General features: G+C 33.1%; 1 protein-coding gene across 12 annotated transcripts; it reads left to right on the forward strand.

The window, feature by feature from the left end:
* Positions 1-15,741: 15,741 nt before the first annotated feature.
* LOC145117677 (uncharacterized) lies at positions 15,742-19,264 on the forward strand. 12 transcript variants are annotated; one of them, XR_013712749.1, is made up of 7 exons: positions 15,754-16,725; positions 16,796-16,865; positions 16,934-17,406; positions 17,480-18,148; positions 18,237-18,532; positions 18,647-18,733; positions 18,943-19,264. XR_013712749.1 is itself a non-coding variant. In XM_079053981.1 (6 exons), exons 1-4 carry the CDS (start codon positions 16,485-16,487, stop codon positions 16,974-16,976), a joined length of 255 nt encoding a protein of 84 aa, XP_078910107.1. In that variant the 5' UTR covers positions 15,742-16,484; the 3' UTR covers positions 16,977-17,406; positions 17,480-18,148; positions 18,237-19,200. The 12 variants fall into 12 exon arrangements, 2 of the variants coding, with proteins under 2 accessions (XP_078910107.1, XP_078910106.1); XM_079053981.1 differs by having other exon boundaries at positions 15,742-16,504; positions 16,594-16,725; positions 16,944-17,406; positions 18,237-19,200; XM_079053980.1 differs by having other exon boundaries at positions 15,743-16,504; positions 16,594-16,725; positions 18,237-19,200.
* The last annotated feature ends 5,340 nt before the right edge of the window (positions 19,265-24,604 follow it).

Consider the following 24,604-nt stretch of genomic DNA (forward strand, 5'->3'; position numbering starts at 1 on the left):
CATCCACCCCCGAACGTTTCCGCCGTTCCGGTTTGGGGGTGTGACATTCACTATCAGGATACGGCTTTGTTTGGTTCTCTTGACTTCCTTGTCTAGGATCTCTACGAGTTGTTCTATAAAGTTGAGACTCTCATTTAATTCGATTTCGTCGAGTGGGATAACAAGAGTCTCATCGGACAAACACTTCTTGAGATTTGAGATATGAAATACGAGATGAATGTTACTGAGTTCATGTGGTAGATTGAGTTTGTAAGCAACAGGACCAATTCTAGCAATGATCTGGAATGTCCCAATGTACCTTGGATTTGGCTTGCCACGTTTACCAAAATGTATCAATCCTTTCCAGGGTGAGACCTTCAATAGAACGCGATCACCAACCTGGAATTCCAAAGGTTTTCGTCGTTTATCCGCATAACTCTTTTGTCTATCTCGAGAAGCTTTCAACCGTTCCCAGATTTGAACAATCTTTTCTGTGGTCTCATGAATGATCTTGGGACCGGTTAGAGTACTATCAGGTATTTGGTTCTTGGCTAGTTGCGTATCGCCTACTTCAGCCCAACACAGAGGGGATCTGTACTTACGGCCATAGAGAGCTTCAAAGGGTGCAACTTTAATGTTAGTGTGATAGTTGTTGTTGTAGGAGAATTCAACAAGTGGTAAATGGGTATCCGAAGCTTTACCGAAATCTATCACACAAGCCCTTAACATGTCTTCCAACGTTTGAATTCTTCTCTCACTTTGCCCATCAGTCTGAGGATGGTACGCCGTACTCATGTCAAGATTTGTTCCCAAGGATTTTTGCAATGATTGCCAAAACCGCGAGCTAAATCTACTATCTCGGTCAGAGATAATAGATATTGACACACCATGCAACTGTACTAATTCTTTTAAGTACGTCCTTGTTAACTTCTCCATTTTATCTGATTCTTTTATTGGCGGGAAGTGGGCGGATTTGGTTAATCTGTCGACAATAAACCAAATGGTATCATGACCACCCGTTGTTCTGTGTAACTTGGTTATGATATCCATTGTAATTCGCTCCCACTTCCACTCAGGTATTTCTGGCTATTGAAGTAAACCTGAGGGCTTTTGTTTTTCTACTTTGACTTTGGCGAAAGTTAAACACTTACCCACAAAAGTAGCTATTTCGGCTTTCATGTTTGGCCACCAATAGAGCTTCTTTAGGTCCAGATACATCTTGTCTGAACCCGGGTGAACAGAGTATCGAGTTTTATGGGCTTCATTCATGACAACATCTCTGTAGCCACCGTACTTCGGTGTCCAGATTCGATTCATGAAATAATGAACTCCATCACCCTTGATTTCCAAATTCTTTTCCATTCCCCTCAAGGCTTCACCTGTCATGTTCTCAGGTTTCAAGGCTTCCAACAAAGCCTCCTTGATTTGTGCAGATAAGTGGGAATGGATAGTCATAGTTAGAGACTTTACTCGGTGACCCGAGTACTCTTTCCGACTAAGGGCATCTGCTACTACATTGGCCTTTCCGGGGTGATAACGAATCTCACATTCGTAATCATTTAGTAGTTCTACTCATCGTCGATGTCTCATGTTGAGTTATTTCTGATCAAAGATGTGCTGAAGGCTTTTGTGATCAGTAAAGATTGTGCACTTTGTACCATACAGGTAATGTCTCCAGATCTTCAAGGCGAACACCACTGTTCCCAATTCGAGATCGTGGGTGGTATAGTTGACTTCGTGAGTCTTAAGCTGTCTCGAGACATAGGATATAACCTTTCCTCGTTGCATAAGAACACAACCTAGCCCTTGATTTGACGCGTTGCAATAGACTACAAAATCTTCTGTCCCTTCTGGGAGGGACAAGATCGGTGCACTGCAGAGGGCTTCTTTTAAGGTCTGAAAAGCAGTTTCTTGTTTTTCCTCCCATTTGAATGACACACCTTTTTGAGTCAAGGTGGTGAGTGGTTTCGCTATCTTTGAGAAGTTCTGAATGAATCTCCTGTAGTAGCCCGCGAGACCTAAAAATTGTCGAATTTCTGTTGGGTTTCGAGGGGTCGCCCAACTTTCGATAGCCTTGATTTTGGAGGGATCGACATGTATCTCATCATTGCTGACTACATGACCTAGGAACTCCACCTTTCGAATCCCGAATTCACATTTAGAGAACTTCGCATACAATTTATCCGCCCTTAAAGTTTCAAATACTTGTCGCAAGTGTTGGCGGTGTTCTTCCTTACTCTGAGAATAGACTAGTATATCATCAATAAAGACTATGATGAACTTGTCTAAGTAAGGTCGACACACTCGATTCATCAGGTCCATGAATATTGCGGGTGCATTCGTTAGACCAAAGGGCATCACTAGAAATTCGTAGTGACCGTAGCGAGTTCTGAAAGCAGTCTTTCGAATGTCGGACTCCTGGAATCGTAATTGATGGTATCATGATATCAGATCAATCAAAGAGGTCATCTATCTGTGGCAAAGGGTATCTATTTTTAACGGTAAGTTTGTTTAATTCTCGGTAGTCTATGCACATATGAAATGATATGTCCTTCTTTTTCACGAACAAGACTGGCACTCCCCAGGGTGAGAAGCTTGGTCTAATGAAGCCCTTGCTAAGTAGTTCATTCAGCTGGCTGGACAGTTCTTGCATTTCTAAAGGTGCAAGATGATACGGTGCTTTAGCTACTGGGGTAGCTCCGGGAATCAAGTCGATTCGGAATTCGACTTGGCGTTCAGGAGGGACTCCTGAAATATCTTCAGGGAATACATCAGGGAAATCACAGACTTCAGGGATGTCCTTGATGCTTTTCACTTCTTAAGTTTTATCAACAACATGAGCTAAGAAGGCGCAGTAATCTTTGCGAAGATATTTCTGAGCCTTGACGCAAGAAATGATTTGAAGATTCGCACTAGATTTGTCGTCATAGATAACGAGAGATTCGTTACTTGGCAGGTTAAGACGGATGGCTTTCTCGAAACATAGGATATCAGCACGATGAAGACTTAACCAATCCATGCCGATTATGATGTCAAAACTTTTAATTGAGACCGGCATAAGGTCAATTTGGAATGAATGGTTATTTAGAGTAAGTGTGCATCCTATGTAAATATTATTGGTACTTTCGGTTTTTCCGTTGGCCATCTCAACGGTGAGTGTATCTTTTAATGCTTTGGGATTTTGTTTTAGAAGCTGTTTGAACATATGGCTTACGAAACTTTTCTCTGCACCGATATCGAAAAGAATGCATGCGTAAGAGTCGTTGAGAAGGAACGTATCGGTCACCACATTAGGATCCGCTACTGCTTCTTCATAACCAATCGCCAGGACTCTTCCAGTACCACCAACGTTCTTTAACTTAGGACAATTCTTCTTGAAATGCCCTACTTCTCCACATTCATAGTAGGCTTGGCTCACTCCTGCAGCAGGTACTTGGGTAATTGGTTGAGGTGGTGATTTACAGAATCGGGCAGTATGCCCTTTCCTGTTACAGTTTCGACACTACATTTCTCGGCAATTTCCATTGTGGTGGTAATTGCACCTGTTACATTTAGGGAGATTACCAACATAAGGCTTAGCTGGTGTGGGGTTAGCAGGAACAACAGTAGGTACAGTAGCGGCATGGACCGCCACTAACTGTTGCTTTTTCGAGGGTTCCTAAGAAGATTTGCCCTTCCTTTTATTCCAGGCTTTCTTGTTGTTGTTGTTGTTGTTGTTTCCCTTGGGCTGTTCTGGAGCAGCAATCACAGAGTTTTAACGAGCTCCATGGTCAATAAGCGATTGTGCCAACTCTTTGTCACTGTCAAAGGTAACAGGCCTGGAAGCAATAACACTTCCCTGAATCTGAGGTGTCAGCCCCCAGATGTACCTTTCAATCTTTTTGCTCTCCAGAGCTACCATATCTAGACATAGAATCGCTAAGTCACAGAGCCTATTAGTGTAGGTTGTTATGTCCGAACCAACCATAGTAAGACCCCACAGCTCTTGCTCGAGCTTCTGAATTTCACCCCGCGGGCAGTACTCCCGCATCAGCATTATCTTCAAGTTCTCCCAAATTATTGAGTTAGCCACTGCTAAGGTCAGTGACTTAACATGGCCGTTCCACCATGTTAGGGATCTATCAGCAAAAGTACAAGCAACAAATTTAACTTTGCTACCCTCCGAGCAGGAGCAGATCTCGAAGACTACCTTTATTTTCTCAATCCATTGCCTTAACGCCATAACTCCTCCAGTCCCGTTAAAGGTCCTGGGTTTGGCATTTGAAAAGTCCTTATAGGTACACTCTCGTGAGTGCCCGTGACTTTCTCCATGGTTAGAGGGATGCGCACCAACTCCTGATCCACTAGTGCCAGTGGTGTTTATATGAGACATAGCAGCTGCAACAGCTGCCGTGACCGCCACCTGAAATATGGCAACGTCAAATTGAGGAGGTGGTGTTGGTGCTTCATTAACATTAACACGCCTTGGGTTTCTCCGTGGAGGCATCTTTCACATTAAAAAAAATAAAAGATGAAGAGACAATCAGATATCAATAATGAACATGAATATGATATCTCTGGAGTAAAACACTTAGTTCAATATGAATCTTATAAGGAATTGGAAATAGAAGTCTACTACAAGTACAACTTGTAACGGATAATATGAAATTTGAGTGGTTATTTTTCAAAGAGTATGAAAATGCATGTCGATTGTATTGGTATATTGAATACATAAAGTCTGGGAAAACTTGACCCTAAACAGGTCTACAATACACCAAAATACTGGGAAAATATCGACATCAAACCGACATATCGAAAATGAAATTTTTCGCGGTCGTACTGAAAAACATGAAAAATAACACTAGAACATCTCCGAAGACTTAGACTATATCCAAAAGAGTAAGTAGAGGATGGGTAGAGTATAATCTACTTCCTACTAAGTCCGGTCGTGGATTTGGCTAACCGGCGTTCTATTTCGTACATACGCCTGTCTTGTGATATTTGTCGTTCTCGCAATTCTCTAACTTCGGTTTGGGATGCCGCTAGTTCTCTTAGCAAGAGATCCCTTGTCGCATTATGACTGTTTTCTAGATTGCGAATGCGAATAGTGTTGATTCCAATAATAGCATCAACCTGCATGACTCGATCGATAGCAGCTCTTCCTTGTTCATTGTTACACGCCACACGACGAACTAACATCGGTAGGGCTCTGTCTGCTGAGCCTCCTATGTCCAGATTATAGAAGCTTCGGTCTCTTTGATAAGGATGGTTCTGACCCTGTTCGTTACTCTACCTGTCTAAGTTTATCGCCCAAAGAGGCGTCGGGCCTTGAAAGTTTTGTCGTGGATTGGGATCCTGAGCAACTGGTGGTGGATTATAGGCTTTTGATTCTGAATCAGTATCTTCAGGAAAATTTTCTACAAAATCGTCATCTAAGGGAATTTCAGGATTCTCTTCTGGCTCTTCCTCGAGCCATCCTCCATTTCCCTGATTGGGAAAGTACGAGTCTCCGGGTAGATGGAATCCATCCATTGTTATCTAAGCGAGAATAGGGATATAAGAGAAATAAAATATAATTAGTAATGATAAATTGTAAATACAAGTTTCTACGAGAGAAACTTACAGTTAACAAGTAATGTATTTTGTATGGTATAATTCCTACTGGGTTCATCTATAATTACAAAGTATATACCAATTATATATAACTTGAGTCTAATAGACCTTCGAATAAATGATTCTACTCTGCCCCCACATCCAAACAAGGAAAATGGAAGTTAAGCTAAATCACACATTCTAAGTCTATATATATAACCTTAATTATATATAACCATAATATATATACTTAGTATTTATATATCTACCTGCAGGAGTCATTTGTTTTCATGTAGTTTGTTCTTAGTATGCAGTGCCTAAAATACTCCTATAGTATTTTAACTTTATGTTCTGTTCTTGAGTTCTTCTGTATATGTATAATTGGTAAGTTTTAGACTTATTGCAACACTACCTTCACTCCCAAACACATGTTGGTCATATCTCAAGCCAATATAGTTGATCAGGCTATATTAATCCCAGATATGATTACATAACTGCTCAGGTTTGACTGTGGTGTTCAACATCCAAATACTTTTATGTTGTTACGACTGTGATATTGTTCTTGTATGTATGAGTGTTAGTATACTTTTTGTAAAAATACTTAAATTTTAAAAGTATACTTGTAGTCAGAGGTCTCAGCCCCAATGTATTTATAGTTTGTATATCTTTTATGGATTGATATACTGAGTTCACTATAAACAATGCTCTGATACCAATCTGTCACACCCCCAAACCAGACGGCGGAAACGTCCAGGGGTGGATGACTTCATTTGTAGTATCACAACACATGCATTATAGTAATCAAAGTACAAACAACCATTGCATTAATAAGTACAAGTTTTTACATGTGTTCAATCACTGTATATTGACACCAAAATAGTTATAAAAAAGAAGAAGACATGACTCAAAATAGCTCTGTCTTCTCAAAAGCTCGGGAAGTACCTGCTTACTGATTCCCTGAGAATACAAGTAATTTGAAAAGAGAGTATCAACATAAAGTTGAGTGAGTGCATAAGTATTTATGTTTGAAAGTATGTTTTCTGTTTCTTGAATGTGTAGGTTATTCCTGGAAAATCCTATATTTTCTGCTGTATATGAAAAGTAGTTTTAATCTCATAAAACCATTCTATTGTAAATCAATGTTCTGTTTTTGTATTCCTTTGTAAAACTGTAAAGTGAGTGTGCCTGGCTCCACCAGCTGTTGTTGTAAACTAACACATTGCAAATGTACACATGTTTAGTTAATTATACACTAACGTATTGTTAATATCTTTTTAATGAGTTATTATAACCATACTAAGACTAGATGGCCTGAATAAACGCTTAGAAGGCGTCAAAACTGTTGATAACAATTGTCACTCCTAAGTGTGTATGCCCGACTGTAGCTAGCAGCATGAGTGTGGGGTTGTCAATCCCAATATAGATGTATTAACACTTGTTTCGATCCCCGACTGGAGATTCTGGTTATAATATCAGGACTTTAAGTATGTTGTTTAAGTGAATTAAACAACCTGAATCTATTGACTCATAAAAAGCATATAAACGTTACATGTATAACAATAATGAAAACCCAATCATTCTGAAATAAATGATTGATAGTATGTTCCTTATTTAGTATACTTGGAATGTATTTGTTACTTGTATACCCTTGTTTACTTTTGAATCTAACCCTTATTCTTGTAAAACGGTGTACTCTAGTATACTTGACTCGTGAATTATTGTTCTTGAATCATAAATTATACCTATTATAAATTATATGTATTATCTGTATTGATACTAATTGTTCATGAATGCAACCCATTGCTCAACATGTTACAAAGGGTATTTGAACTGAATGAAATAACTTTTATATTTATATACATATACAAATATATATATATATATATAAGTAAAATTTAAATGGCATTCGGACAAATAACCGATACTATAAGCCTACATCCAAACAAGGAAAAGGAACCAAAGTGAGTTATCAGTCCTAAGCCTTTTAAATCCTATTATATATATATATATATATATATATATATATATATATATATATATATATATATATATATATATATATATATAAATATGATTTTTGGGGGAAAAATATAAGTTTATAAAATCATTTAAAGAATTTAACATTTTGAAATACTTTTGGTGACTTGATGTCATTTTAACACAATTTTGAAACCATTTGATTTGATGATAATTAAAATCCATTTTGGTAAGATGTTTTGAAATCATTTGTTTGTAACACAAAATCCTTGTGTTAGACTTGTATTCCCCCCTCCCCCCTTAAAACAGTAAAAACTATGAAAATACGGGGGTATGAACTCACCTTTTGGAGGGTGATTCTAATGATGATTTGATATAGGATATTTACTTCCACAAGTGTAATCCCGTAGCAAAACAAGTCAAATAGGAGTGTTAGAAGCTAAAATGGAAGCCGGTATGTGTTCACGGCCCAAGACTCATGAAGGGTTCACGGCCCTGAAGGTGTTCACGACCCTGAGTTCTTGAAGAATGATGAACACTTGATGATCCTAAGCACGTTTCTAAGAAGATTCAAAGGTTTTCTGATGGGTATTCTTCGCGTGTTCTTCGTGTAAACTAGTGAAATTACCGGATTTATAAGAAGATTAAATGATGTTCTTGAAATGATAACAAGATCATAAAAAGATACATGTTAGATCTTGTGAAAAACTAGTGACTATCACTTGAAATGATAAGAAAGGATGATATTAGCATGTTCTTGAGGAGAGGGGATGTTCTTGCTTGATGATACTTGAGAGAAAAGGGTTGAAATTGTGTTTGAAAGTGAAGAAATGAGTAAAAAGTCGGCTGAAATCCTTATATACGCGAGGGTTCACGACCGTGAACCTCGTATACGGTCTGAAGTCGGCTACGGCCGAGAAGTGTTTACGGCTGCGAGGGTTCACGGCCCTCGTTCACGGCCGAAGCTGTTCTTGGTTGCGAGACTACTGTTCGAAGGAAAGAAAGAAAATGATGCGAACGAACTCGGATTTCACTTATTCCCTTCACATATATTTAATATTCTTAGAGCTTTAAACATGTAAATGTTATTTTATTAACCTTAATAAAATCTAATATAAAAGAGGACTTTTGTTGACCCAAGTTTGATTAGGGTTGACTTTACAAGTAGAAAATAACGGGATGTTACAAACACACACACACACACAAAGGGACCGTGCAATCCACAAGTATTGGCAAAACAAATAATATATGAGAGAGGAGAGTGGAATGCATGCAATGGCAAACCATATCATATTTATGGACCTTAAGAAAAAGAGAAGACTCTTTGTCTGATATTCCATACCATGACCAACTTGTCCATAAAATAATGGTGTGTGTATGTGATATTTTATATATATATATATATATATATATATATATATATATATATATATAGACACACACACACACATATTTTTGTAAGAACCAAAAAACATTAAGAACTTATTTCTACGCAATACTTAACAAAAATAATAATAATAAAACATCATACAAACCCATGCCCATTGTTTAAGAAGGTTGTTGAAAGAAATCCACTAAAATACCAATTTTTCATAACATAACTGGTATTATAGCGAGGGGTGCAACTTGTTTATAAGAAAAGTAGAAGAAATAAAGCATGAAGTTGCTTAAATGTGTTTATAGAAGGTTTATTGATGTTTATTTGTGATGTAGAAGGAGAATATGACAAACTTATTAGTAGAATGCTATTTTTGGAAAGGCACGACGCGCCCTTGTATCGACGCGGCATGTCGGGTCAAAGACGGGTCAAGATCTAAGTCGTGGTCAACGGAAGTCAACGACCAAGTCGCGATGCGTAAGTTACCTGTCACGACACTTTGAGATGTCCATGCGGTGGACACATGTTCAGAGATCAAGACACGTGGGAAGTGGTTGAAACACGGAGATGTATCAAGACACGTGGGAAGTGGTTGAAACACGGGGATGCAGGAGATAACGTGTGGAAACTCTCGACGGTTGTGTGGATGTATCGCGATGCTCCCCTCATTAATTGTGGTGTATATAAACGAAGCCTTGTTTATTTGAGGAGTTTTGGCAAAATGAAATTAAAAGAGAGCCGGAGAGATTAGTTCTCGGGATTTGATTGGAGGGTCGATGCTAGGATGTAGGGATACTACTTATCGATCGGGCTAAGGTATCTACTTGTTCCGTTGTCACTCTATCGTGTTTTATAGCATAATTACGATCAGTTATTGCTAGTGTTATCAATAGCGATGAAATAGCGACGGTTATTTCATTTATAGTGAATGCCAACTAAAATATTAATACTACTTTTACTTTCACCTATTTAGCATTTATAACTAAACCAATTTTTACCTCTAAAATATGATTCACAAATCGTCCAACTCCTCGTATATGGGTTTATCATCCACTACTTGTTCCACAACCTCCTTATAAGCCCCAACATCATTTTCCTCTTCATCTTCGTTTATCAAACGTTGTACTCAAGATCGTGAGCTCGACTTGGCACTCCCACCCCTTTCCTTCCACCCGGTCTTCTTGTAGCATAAGTCATCACCCTCAAACACGAGAGCATCTTTTTCCTCCCTAACCCACTCGTTCGAATCTTGAATGTTCAAGGAATCCAAGATGATCGGGTCAATCGTATTGCGCATACCATACCTCATTTTTAAAGCTCGGTTATATTTTATGTAATCTAAATCATTAATTTTTGTCGTTCAAGTCAGTTTCTTTTTTTAGAATGAAGCTACAAAAATAAAATATAATCATTAACAAATATTATCAGTTATAATATATTTATGCATTTCTAAAAATTTTGAAAATAATGAGCTACATATTTGTTCAAATACGCTCCACTTATGTTCACACCCTAATGAACTACATGTAAAACTTTGCACCTTAATCGCAAACTTTTTTATGTGTCGGTGACGTTCCATATTACACCCACCACTCTGATAGTAACAAAATAAAAAAAATAAGTTAAATTCTATTAATATCTTAAAGAAGTACATATGTTATACGTGTATACCTAGTGACAGCATTACTCTTATTTTTTAAACTATCGAAACCCTAAAAATCTTTGTGCACCTCTATATATAGGGAGCTCAGTGTGAATCTTCATCTCCTCTTCTTCCAGCAACTTATGTATGCATGTCATTAACCTCTTAATCACCTCATTATCATCTTTTCGTGCATGTCATTAACCTCTTAATCACCTCACTATCATCTTTCTGTGCTCAGGTTGGGGTAATATAATCCCATATTAAAATAGTGTCCGACCGCATGCAAATCGTGGTGTAGTTGACAATCTTAAATTTTATCGGCTATTTCAAAATTGTGTTTATATTTGTCTTTTTGTTGTTGAAAGACAAAGCAATCCTCTCATTTGACCTATCCATGGCTCTATCCAGTAGAAAGATTTTTTTTCACTATCTACCAATCGAAGCACTATAAACAACGACTCGCCAACTTTGATCACAATATATTGGTCCAAATAATAGGAGAAAATATAGTATAGGTCGTTTGACTTCTATAACGTCCCAAATTTCAAAGCAAACTTTTCGTCCCAAATGTGATAGCATATTAAGGTGTTTTTTAAAAAATGAAACACAAATGCTTTTTTTGGGTAGAGTCTGAAAAAAGATGAAAATGCAGTGGTATATAATGGTGGTTGTTAGAAAAATGATAGTATAGCGTTATGTTTGGGTAGAAAGATAATGGTAGTTTTTTAAAAAAAATTAAAGTAATACGCTAAGTTTGGTAAAAATTTGAAAAAAAAAAAGATATGAAAATGCAATTTTGTAACAAGATAATTTTAGTAAAAAGAAAGTAGAATGCTATGTTTGGGTAGAACATGAGAAAAGATGAAAATGCAATGGTATAAGGTTAGTTTTTTTATTAAAAAAAATGGAAGTAGAATGTTGTGTTTGGTTAAATTCTAAATAGAGATTAAAATGCAATTATAAATAAAGGTAGTTTTAAAAAAAGTATAGTAGAAAGCTATATTTGGGTTTATTTTTCAAAAGAGATGAAAACATGAACGTTGTATTCGAGTAGATTTTCAAAAGATATGAAAATATAATGCAAAATCAGGGGTAGTTTTTTATAAATAAAAAATAAAATGTTATCTTTTAGTAAAATTCAAAAAAAGATGAAACTGAAATGTTATATGAAAGTAGTTTTAAAAAAGGAATGTTCAATGTTATTATTGGGTAAAATTTTAAAAAAATGATGAAAAAGGAAAGGTATATGCGTACACTTTTGAAAAAAGAAAAGTACAATGTTATGTTCAGATATGAATTGAAAAAATATGAAAAATGCAACTGCATATCAATATAAATTTGAAAAAATTGAAAATAGAACATTTTGTTAGGGTAGATTTGTAGAAAAGATGAAAATGCAATAGCAAATTGAAAAAATATGAAAAATGCAATTGCATATCAATGTAAATTTGAAAAAAAAAAATTGAAAATATAACATTTTGTTTGGGAAGATAGATGAAAATGCAATAGTATAAAATGTTAGTTCTAGATAAAATTATAGCATAGTATTATGTTTGGGTAGAAATTAAAAAACATATGAAAATGCAATGGTATATAAGGGTAGTTTTAAAAAAATGAAAGTAGAATACTATGTTTGGGTAGAATTTGAAAAAGATGAAAATGGAATGGAAAATAAGGCTAGTTTTTAAAAGATAAAAGTAGAATGCTATGTTTGGGTAGATTTTGAAAAAAGATCAAAATGAAATTGTGTAACAAGCTAGTTTCAGAAAAAACAAAGTACAATGCTATGTTTAGGTAAAATGTGGAACATGATGAAAATGAAGTGTTATATGAAGGTAGATTTAAAAAATGAAAGTTGAATGCTTTGTTTGTGTGTGTGTATATATATATATATATATATATATATATATATATATATATATATGAAAAAGCAAAGGTATATAATGGTAGTTTTAAAAAACAATGATAGTATAGTATGTTTGTGTAGAAATTGAAAAACATACGAAACTGCAATGGTATATAAGGGTAGTTCCAAAAAAAATGATTGTAAAAGGCTATGTTTGGGTAGATTTTTTGAAAGAAGATGAAAGTGCAACTGTTTAACAAGAAAGTTTTAATAAAAAGAAAGTAAAATGCTATGCTCGAGTAGAATTTGAAAAAAAAAAAAAAGATAAAAATGCAACGGTATATAAGAATAGTTGTTTTAGAAAATGAAAGTAGAATGTTGTGTTTGGGTAAATTTTGAAAACAGATGAAAATGCAATTATGAATCAAGGTAGTTTTAAAAATAAATTACAGTATAACGCTATATTTTAGTATATTTTTCAAAAGAGATGAAAATGCAACGGTATATTAACATAGTTTTTGTAACAAATGAAAGTAGAATGCTATGTTTGGGTAGAAATTGAAAATATATATATAATATATATATATATATATATATATATATATATATATATATATATATATATATATATATATATATGAAAATGGATCGACAAACAAGGCTAGTTTTTTAAAAAATGAAAGTAGAATGCTATGTTTGGATATAATGTGAAAAAAAATGAAAATACAATGGTATAAATGGTTAGGTTGCGTTTAGTTACGAAAAACAATCTTCATTTCCCATTTTCTGTTTTCATTTTTCAGTTTTCGTTTTCCGTTTTCTGTTTTCATTGGAAAATTTAGAAAACATATTTAGTTAAAACTTATTCCTTTTTCTTTTCCGGATTAAAAAAATTAGAAAATGTGTTTAGATATGTATTTTCTATCGATTTTCATTTTTAGAAAACGGTAGTGGTGGTAGGTTGGAATTTAAGGTAGTGGTGTGTGTGTGTGAGTGTGTGTTTGTGGGGGGTAGTGGTGGTGATGTGTGTGTGTGTGTATTTGTGTGGGTGAGGGTGGTTGTGTGTGTGTATTGTGTGTTTGTGGGGGTGAGGGTGTGTGTTTGTGTTTGTAGAGGTGGGTGTGTGGGTTTGTCGAGATGGGGGGTATATAAGGGTAGTTCCAAAAAAATGAATGTAAAACGTTGTGTTTGGGTAGATTTTGAAAAAAAAAATTAAAATGCAACTGTTTAACATGAAAGTTTTAATAAAAAGAAAGTAAAATGTTATGCTAGAGTAGAATTTGAAAAAAAAAATATGAAAATTCAATGGGTAAATTTTGAAAAGAGATGAAAATGCAATTATGAATAAAGGTAGTTATAAAAATAAATTCAAGTATAATGCAATATTTGAGTATATTTTTCAAAAGAGATGAAAATGCAATGATATATAAAGATTGTTTTTGTAAAAAATGAAAGTAGAATGCTATGTTTGGGTAGAAATTGAAAAAATATGAAAATGGATTGGCAAACACAACTAGTTTTTTAAAAAATAAAAATAGAATGCTATGTTTGGATATGATGTGAAAAAGGATCAAAACACAATGGAATAAAAGGTTAGTTTTTTTTATAAAAAAAAATGAAACTAGAAGGCTATGGTTGAGTAGAATTCGAAAAAGATGAAAATACAATTGTGTAACAAAGGTAGTTTTAATAAAAACAATGTAGAATGCTAGTTTTTATAAAAAACAAAATAAAATGCTATATAAGGGTAGTTTTAAAGAATGAAAGTTTAATTTAATGAAAAGGTATATAGTATCTTTTTTTTTTAATATTAAAATATAATGCTATGTTTGGGTATAATTTGAAAAAATATGAAAAATGTAAGAGTATATCAATGTAGTTTTGAAAAAAAAATGGAAGAACATTTTGTTTGGCTGGATTTGGAAAAAAGATGGAAATGTAATACTATATCCGGGTGTTTTTTTTAAATGAAAGTAGAATGCTTTGTTTGGGTAGAGTTTGAAAAAAGATGAAAATGCAACGGTATATAATGGTGGTTGTTAAAAAAAATGATAGTATAGTGTTATGGTTGGGTAGAAAGATAATGGTAGTTTAAAAAAATGAAAGTAATGTTAAGTTTGGGTAGAATTTGAAAAAAAAAATATGAAAATGCAATTTTGTAACAAGATAATTTTAATAAAAAGAAAGTAGAATGTTATGTTTGGGTAGAACATGAAAAAAAATGGGTATACAAGATTAGTTTTAAAAAAATGGAAAGTAAATGCTATGTTTGGTGAAATTCTGAAAATAGATGAAAACGCAATAGTATATCAAGATAGTTATATAAAACATGAAAGTTGTATTCGAGTAAATTTTCAAAAAAGATGAAAATGGAATGCAGAATGAGGGGTAGTTTTTTATAAATAGAAAATAAATTTTTATCTTTTAGTAGAAATGAAAAAAAAAATGAAACTAAAATGTTATATGAAAGTAGTTTTAAAAACGCAAAGTTCAATATCATGATATATATATATATATATATATATATATATATATATATATATATATATATATATATATATATATATATTAAAGAAATGAAAGTTAGGAACAGTAAAGTTCCTAAGGAGTTGGCAAAATTGGTCCCCTGTTTATTTGTGTATGTTCAATTCGGTAAGCTGTTGGTTTTTTGACAATTATGGTCCAGGTCTTTACATGTTTGTATATGTTCACCTTTCTTTTATTGGTTTTTCATAATACATCCCTGGACAATGGGAATTTATTGTATTTATTTATTAATTAATTGTTTTATAAACATGTTTTTACGTGGCTTGGAATTAAAGCAGGACCAATTTTCACCGCCCTTCTCTTCCAATCAGCTGCTAAGAGAAGCCACATGTTCTCCTCAGATGTTGCCACCACGTATAGCACTTCAGGATCTAAATCCCCCACCGCCATTTTGTTCTGATAATTTCCAGTTCTCTGTTGCAAGTCACGGCTTCCATCACCTTATTAGAGAAGCTTCTTTCTTCCACCGCCAGAAGTTTTACGCCTCGTTCCCGAGTTTAACAAAAGAAAAGAGAAAAGAAGAGAAAGAGAAAAGAAAGTCGTGAGAGAAAAGAAGAGAAAGGAAAGAAAAACAAAATTTTCTTTTGTGTTCCCGAGTTGGAGAGAAGTGGAAGGAAAATGAATCATTTTGTTCTTTCTTTTCAAATCCTCCCAAATCAGAAGGAAAGTTAGGAAGGAAAGTGATCCTTCCATTTCCCTCCACTCCTTCCACATCCCTCCTTTAATAAAACTCGAAAACATCAATTTCTTTTATTTTCTTCTCATTTCCACCTATTTACTTTCCTTTCTCTCGTTAAGTTGAACTCGGGAACCGGGTGTTAGAGTTACCGACTCCAATAAAAAGTATATCGACTCGATTCCGACTCCTTGCGACTTCTTTTACCATTCACCACACTATAACCTACCGCTTCCTATGTCTTTCTTTCTTTGCCATCGGTGCTCCTTTAGTCGTCCATTTCACCTCTTCCACCGCATCACAGATTCCAATCGCCTCTCCTCCGATTGCGCTGCCGATTGTTTCCCTCTCATTCTACGACGAAATTTTAGGTCAATCGATATCCGGCGACCATCAACAAAAAGAGAAGACGGTCACAAGCCGACTTCTGACTTGCAGGTTTCTAGATTCAAAGGGTGTAACTTGGCGCCCGAAAAAGCATAAGAATTCAATACTTTCGCTCCCTTCCATTAAAGACTAGAGAGCAATGAAGTTGTGGACCCTCAGTGAACAGTTGAATCGAATCGTTTTTTCTGTGTTCAATTTTAAACATCATCGCCACATCTCCTCCTCACACCAACGAATTCTGGTCACACACAGTCGACAAAGAAATGGGAAGACCATTTCGTTATGTGATAATTGATGGAGGTGTCGCCGCCGGTTATGCAGCTCTCGAATTCTCAAAGAAGGTGTCTCTCATGGTGAATTCTGTATCATCTCCGATGAACCTGTAATTTTGCTTCATTAATTTGCTTCATTCTACTTCATCATGTTATAATTTTTCATCATGTTATAACTTCAGTTCCTAAAGTAAGCATTCCTGATCATGTCGACTATGCACACCAGGTGTTTGATCTTTTGCTTATTGTCTATGTCTTTGATATTTTTTTTGCAGGTTCGGATTATATTAATTTATCACTTCCAATCTTTTGCAGAACTTTTTTGTACACACTTAAATGCAACTCTGTCCATCCTAATGCAGATGTCTGCAATTTCTTGGTTACCTGGCCGTCGGCTTCAAGGGGTGAATCGGAGGTTACTTTTTTTGCGGATATGTTACCTTCAATGTAGGTCCATAGAAGCATAATACGTTTGATACAAATTAAAAAAAAACAATTTATGCATTTTAAATTGCAGGTTGCAAAGGAAAATGGGACTACTCTGCCTCAAGCTCGATGATTTATCATTCCTTATCATTCTTTCTATCGTAAGTAAATTTGCTATATTTAATAATATTATTTCCTAAAAAACAAAGTATGAATGTATTTGTTTTAGATTGTGGCAGCAATGCATCGGTCAGGAGCTTATATGCATTTGATGAATGAAGGGGATGTTGAGAACTTCAAATGGCTTCAAATTTTCAACTATCCAAATTTTGTGTATTTTCCTAATAAATAAAATGACAAAACATTGGACCTTTTAATCAATCCCAGGTAAATATTTAAGGTTACTTCTCATAAAACAAATATGGTATAACTTTTGGACCAAACCAATGTCACTAATATCTTGTATCGATTTGTTAGGCACAAATAGGAAAATTTGTGTTGGAATCTTGCTGGGAAAGGAAAAGTTTCCTTTAGTCTTGGAGAATTCAGTTGTCAATTATTTTATGAAAACTTTATGAAACTCATTTGACCATTTGGATAAAAAATTTACTTATTATTGTCCATCCAGTTAAATGGAGCTAAAACATCATCCATCGGGTCATACTTGCATCATAAATTGGGTGTAATTGCCAGACCCTTCAGGTACCATGTTTTGTATTTCTATACATTTGTCTCTTTTGATTCAAGCTAACCAATTCTTTTATTGCGCCTCAAGACCTATTGAAAATGAAATTATTGGGATCGATTTGGGTACCACAAACTCATGCGTTTCAGTCATGGAGAGAAAGGTAAGATCTATTTCTCACCTTTTCAAAACACACATGAGTTAATTTTGAATTTGTATATAAACTGCTAAAGTTATTAAGAATGCTAAAGGAGCACATACAACACCTTCTCTTGTGGCTTTCAACCAAAAGGGAGACTTAATTGTGGGAACTCCAGCTAAACGCCAAGTAGTCACTAACCCTACAAACATGTGTCTTGATTTGCATAAATTAGCTCTGTTTCTTGAGTGTATATGATTTTGCTGTGCATAAAGGAGCTGGAACATCCAAGAAAAACCGGCCTACTTCTGGTAAGGAGCCTTTTCAAGTTCCAGGAAAGTCAAATTAATGGTGTTACTTTGAATTAGATACAAAATCCAGTACCACTTCTTTCCGATAGTTTTAAGAGAAAATTGTTCTTCTAGGTTTCAAATGATTTATCTCTAAATTATTCTAACATGTTTCTCTTAGTGAATTTTTGCATCCACTTGTGCTTTTTTCTCACATGTGTCTTTGTCTTTATTTTTCTATTTGTTTTTTGCTTGGTTTCTGCAAATTATCGTTACAATCTACTCTTGGTCCAACCAATTTATCATATGCATACCGAATAGCTTACCGAGGTAACAGAATAATAATTATTTTTATTATATTTTTATAATGTTTATATTATTTTAAAATTATATTTAAAGGAGATATTTAAATATTCAGGGCATGTGATTATTCACCGTGGTCGGCATGGAGCTAGAGCTACTACAGCTGGAAATAGAGTCAACTTATTGATTCGATGCAGACATTTTTTTTTCGAAATAAAGTAAATTTATTGAATTTGAAAATGTTTTTTTTTATAGTTTTGTGTTTAGAGAGATGAGAAAACATAGGAAGGAGTTTACTAGCTGGTATGGTGAATGTCAACGAGAGAAGAACAAAAAACAAGGGCAAAAGCGTCAAAGCCTCCAAACAGCCACTAAAAATGGACTTATCAGACTTAAAAACCAAAACCATATGTATTAATTTTTCAACTCATAACACCTAAGATTCACTTACTTTCAGGGTATAATATACGGTAAAAGTACATACAGCAGAAACATTAAGCAACTTGTATCTGTTTCAAATTGCAGGAAATAGTAATGTACATTTTTGCTATTAGGCTGGAGGGAGTGGCTCGCCGGCGAAGCTTGCCTCCAGCTCGCTAAGCAACTCGGCAGGTGAGGTTCGCTGCCGGGTTAGAAAGAGGAAAGAGAAAGATGTAAAGAGAATAAGGGCTTGTGATTGGTCGTTTTTCTTTGTTTTTTCTTTGTTTTTTCTTTTGTTCAAATCAGATGCCTTTTCATTGGTTTTTTAGGTGGAAGCTAAAAATGTGATGTTAATGCGTGACTTTTGTTTACCAAATTTTTTGTTGGCTATTGTTTTACAGGAAAAAAAAAGAGGGGATTTTTTTTGCGCATGTGTAATTCTTCCAGCTGCTATTTATGGACCCGAAGAAGAAAGATACACCAGTCTTTTAAAGCAACCAACTTATATCAAACGGGTCATTAATTTATTTTAGATTAATTATATTTTCCTTTTTAAGGCAAAAAGATTCATGTTGCAATCGTAGTCTCTATGAGTCTGGTGACTTTATTGAGCTGGATACATCATTCTAATTAGATCCAAATGTGTAATGATTATGTAATTGTGCATATGAAAGTACATGCCTTTATTAGACAAAACATAAAAGTACTTTTCTATTTTAGACATCACCGACCCCTCCGCCCCATGCGAAGCATGGGTTTCTTTCTAGTTAAAAAAAAATGAAAAAGGAAAGGTATATCAGTGTAAATTTGAAAAAATTGAAAATACAACATTTTGTTTAAGTAGATTTGTAAAAAGTATGAAAATGCAGTAGTATAAAATGTTAGTTCTAGAAAAAAATGATAGCATAGTGTGATGTTTGGATAGAAACTAAAAACCAAATGAAAATGCAATCGTATATAAGGGTAGTTTTTTAAAAAAAATGAAAGTAGAATGCTTCGTTTGGGTAGAATTTGGAAAAAAAAATGAAAATGGAATAGGGAATAAGGGTAGTTTTTTAAAAATGAAAGTAGAATGTTATGTTTGGGTAGAATGTAAAAAAAAAAAGATAAAAATGCAATGGTATTCAAGGCTAGATTTTTTTTAAATGAAACTAGAATGCTATGTTTGGGTAGATTTTGAAAAAAGATTTATATGAAATTGTGTAACAAGCTAGTTTCAGAAAAAAAAAACAAAATACAATGCTATGTTTGGGTAGAATGTAGAACATGATGAAAATGAAATTTTATATGAGCGTAGAATGCTAAGTTTTTGTAGAATGTTAAAAAGATGAAAATGCAATAAGGTTAGTTTTAAAAAAAATGAAAATAGAATGTTATGTTTGGTTAAATTTTGAAAAAAGATGAAAACACAATGGTATATCAAGATAGTTTTAAAAAACATGACCGTTGTATTCGAGTAGATTTTTAAAAAAGATGAAAATGCAATGCAGAATCAGGGGTAGGTTTTTTAAAATGAAAATAGAATATTATCTTTTAGTAGAATTTGAAAAAAATATGAAAATGAAATGCTATATGAAGGTAAAAAAATTGAAAATAAAACATTTTGTTTGAGTAGATTTGTAAGAAAGATGAAAATGCAATAGTATAAAATGTTAGTTTTTTTTTAAAAAAAAAATGAAAGTATAGTGTTATGTTTTGGTAGAAATAAAAAAAAACATATGAAAATGCAATGGTATACAAGGGTAGTTTTAAAAAAATTGAAAGTAGAATGCTATGTTTGGGTACAATTTGGAAAAAATATGAGAATGCAATGGTATATAATGGTTCTTTTAAAAAAAAAATGATAGTATGTTATTATGTTTGGATAGAAATTGAATAACAAACTAAAATGAAATGGTATATAAGGCAATTTAAAAAAAAATGAAATTAAAATGCTATGTTTGGGTAGAATTTAGAAAAAAAAATATTAAATTGCAATGGTATATAAGGTTAGATTTTAACAAAATGAAAGTAGAATGTTATGTTTGGATAGGATTTGAAAAAAGATGAAAATGCAATGGTATATAATGGTAGTTCCAAAAAAAAAATTGAAAGAAGAAATGCCTTGTTTGGATAGATTTTGAAAAAAGATGAAATGCAATTGTGTAACAAGGAAGTTTTAATAAAAAGAAAGTGGAATGTTACGTTTGGGTAGAATGTGAAAAAAGATGAAATGCAATGGTATATAAGGTTTGTTTTTAAAAAAAAAATGAAAGTAGAATGCTATGTTTGGGTAAATTTTGAAAAGAGATGAAAATGTAATTATGAATAAAGGTAGTTTTAAAAAAAAAAGTGCAATGCAATAATTGGATAGATTTTCAAAATAGGTAATATTGTAATGTTATATTCAAGTAATCTAAAAAAATGAAAGTACAATAATATATTTGGGTAGATTTAAAAAAAAAAAAAAAACCAAAAGTACAGATATGTGGGATATTTTCAAAAAAAGATGAAAATGCAATACTACATAATGTCGTATTGAAATAATGAAAGTATAATACTATATTTGAGTAGATTTTCAAGAAAGATGAAAATGCAATGCTATTTTAGGATAGTTATAAATTAAATGGAAGTACAATGTTATATTTGGGCAGATTTTCATTAAATATGAAAATACAATGTTTCATTTGCGTGGATTTTCAAAAAAGATGAACATGCAATTCTATATCAAAGTAGTTTTAAAAAGTTGAAAATACAATGCTATATAATGGTACTTCCAAAAAGTAATGTAAGTAGAATGCTATATTTGAGTAGATTTTTTAAAAAGATGAAAATGCAATAATGCTATATCAGGGTAGTTTTAATAAATGTGAAAGTACAATGCTATATTTAGGTAGATTTTTAAAAATGATGAAAATATAATGCTATATAAAAAATGAAAGTACAACGCTATATTTGGGTAGATTTCCAAATAATATGAAATTTTAATGCTAAATCAGAGTAGTTTTAAAAAAATGGATGTAAAATGCGATATTTTGGTCGAAGTTTTCAAAAAAATGAAAGTACAATGCTATATTTGGGTAGATTTAAAATAATAATAATAATAATAAATTACGGTGTGTGGAAGATTTTCTAAGAATATGAAAATGCAATGTTACATAGTGTAGTTTTAAAAAAAAATGAGAGTACAATTTGGGAGGATTTTTAAAAAAAGATGATAATACAATGCTATATTTGGGTAAATTTTCAAAAAAGTTAAAACACAATGCTATGTCTGGGTAGTTTTAAAAAAAAAAAAAACACAATGCTATATTTGGGTAGATTTTCAAAGAAGATGAAAGTAAAATTGTATATTTGGGAAGATTTTCAAAAAAGAAGTGGGTGCAATGCTTTTTTTTTAAGATTTTCGAAAAAAGATGAAATTGCAATGTTATATAGTGTGGTTTTAAAGAAAAAAAAAAAGTACAACGCTACATTTGAGTAGATTTTCATAAAAGATGAAAGTACAATGCTACATTTAGGTGTATTTTCGAAAAAAGATACAAGTACAATGTTATATTTGAGAAGATTTTCAAAAAAAAGGAAAATGCAATATTATATAGTGTAGTTTTAAAAAAAATGAAAGGTTAATGCTATATTTGTAAAGATTTTTAAAAAAGATGAAACAACAATGCTTACTTTTTAAAAAAAAAAGTACATTGCTACATTTGGGTAAAATTTTAAAATAGATGAAAATGCAATGAGGTATATATGTTCGTAGTACAATGTTGCTCCTACATAACATATAATTACCACATACCAACTTATGAACAATATGGGAGAGCTATTTCATTGATACCCTATAAGACATTTTGCATGTATATTAAATAATCAGCAAAGTAAAGTTTTTGGTTTTGTACCTTATCAGAGGTGAGTGACTTGGTAGGCTTTTTCGGGGCAGCATTGTTATCTTCTTCTTCTTCTTGTGGTTTCTGTATTTGGGTTCAAAGAAAACCAAAAGGATGCCATTTTAGAAAACCATTTTTACTGATTAGATTTATCTTTAACTAGAAAACTTGAAACGGCGGGTGCCTTTAAATTCTTATCTACAACAATATAGAGCAATGAGATATATTATTTTGATGACTTAAATAACCCTAGATCTCAAACATAGAGATGAATTCTCCCAAAACAACATACAAACGACCATATTTCAAATTTCAAACAGATTCAGCAGAAGTTACATGAAAAAATCTCTTCTCATATATTAAAAACAAATAGAAATTGATCGATTTGAGTTTCAAAACCGTAGAAGTCAAAATTAAAAAAATAATAATAAATAAAAAATCAAACCTCTGTTTGCATGTTGAATCAGAAAAACATTTCTTCTTCTTGATCTTGATTATGACCAAAAACTCTCAACTGCTCCAGTTATCCTATCAGATAGCCAGAAAAAAAGGATGTGTTACATGATATTAGTTGATACTCATTTTACAAATCTTCATAAATTTATATAAAATGGGGCATTTATCATGCTAAGTAATCAATCCATGTGTTAATAAATGTGGCATATTATGTGAGACTAACAATAGCCTGTGATAACAATGTTATTGTAAACATGTAATATTACAAAAAGGTTAAAACCAACTAAAAAAAATGTTACTACACAATCAATATGTGTTTTAAACTCATGAGCACACCCTTAATTGTTGACTTTGTACCCATCTTTTGCAGTTTTGTGTAACTGGATACAACGAAACAAAAAACAAAAAAACAAAAAAAAAAAAAAAAAAATTGTTGTTGATTTCTACATTGACAAAGTTAACAGACTAGACATTTATTCCTATATGCATAATTATCGTCAGTATGAAGAAAAGCCTTTATGGGACTAGTAAAAATAACCAATCAGAAGCAGACACAGTACTAATTACTGAAATACAAGGGAAGATTGTTGACTAAAGCATCATGTCTGATAAAATTAGTTTTCTTGTCCATATTCTTCTTTACGTTGCAATGCATCTGGTGCAGTTAGTTAAACTGACAAAATCAGGGTTTACAGAAAAACACGCCAACGAGAAGATGAAGAAGAAGGAACGAGTAGAAAAAAGAATAAATTCAATAAAAAAAACAATTGACCTTCGATTCTTCCTTACTCAAGCATCAATTTCCGTTTACAAGGAAATTACAAAATCTTAATCACAAAAAACCCTAGCGAAAACTTACAACAATCTTGATAATTACTTGGACTATAGGGATGAATGAGAGTCTCCTGCGAAGGTTGGCGATGTTTAGGTCTCGGCAGCTATAGATCGCTATGGGTCGGTGTTTAGGTTTCTTGAGAGCGAAATGACTGACTAATGTACATATACAATGCGCTAACTACGAAGCAATCCTTTCGAAATCAAGGGTTTCTTGGATCTCCGGCGAAGGAAGGTGGTGCTATGGTCGCTGGGGAGCGGAGGAGTTACAGAGGTCATGGGTCTCCGGAGTCTTTTTGGGTCTGTTGAAGGCGGGATACCTGAAGAACGAATATATTGCGGGAATAAGGAGCGAACCCTTTCGACTCCTAACCGTTACTTTTTATAAAAGCATTCCAAAATTAAGATTTTCTAAATTACAGCTTATAAAAGAAATAACGTTAAACTTATTAATATGCTTAATTCATTGTTTTGTATATAAAAACTTAAGCTTATTAAAATGTTTATATATTAATAGTTTTGGACAATGGAATGTCCAAATGAATACTTTATATTTATATTTGTATTCATAGTCTTTTGTATGAGCTTCACGAATCGTCTTCATAATCTTTTCTGAACCAGCTATGTTGTATGGGAGGTGATATCGACACGACAGTTTTTAATGCTTCCACTTAAAAAAATATTGATTGACAATTATGCCCCTCTTTACTAAAGAGAGAGAAATATCAATCTATGTTTCAAAAAGGGTTGGCTAAAAAGATACACCAAGATACCCCAATTTTCCATTTATACACCCTATTTGATTTTTAAGGCTTTTTTTATTGGTTAAGTTTGCATAGTTTTTTGAAAAAGTAAATTATAAATAATTTATTATAGGTTGACTTTTAATAAAAGTGTTCATAGGGTG

The sequence above is a fragment of the Lactuca virosa genome, chromosome 5, assembly GCF_052849685.1.
Source record: "Lactuca virosa cultivar CGN04683 chromosome 5, Lactuca_virosa_CGN04683_v6, whole genome shotgun sequence".
Lineage (NCBI taxonomy): Eukaryota > Viridiplantae > Streptophyta > Magnoliopsida > Asterales > Asteraceae > Lactuca > Lactuca virosa.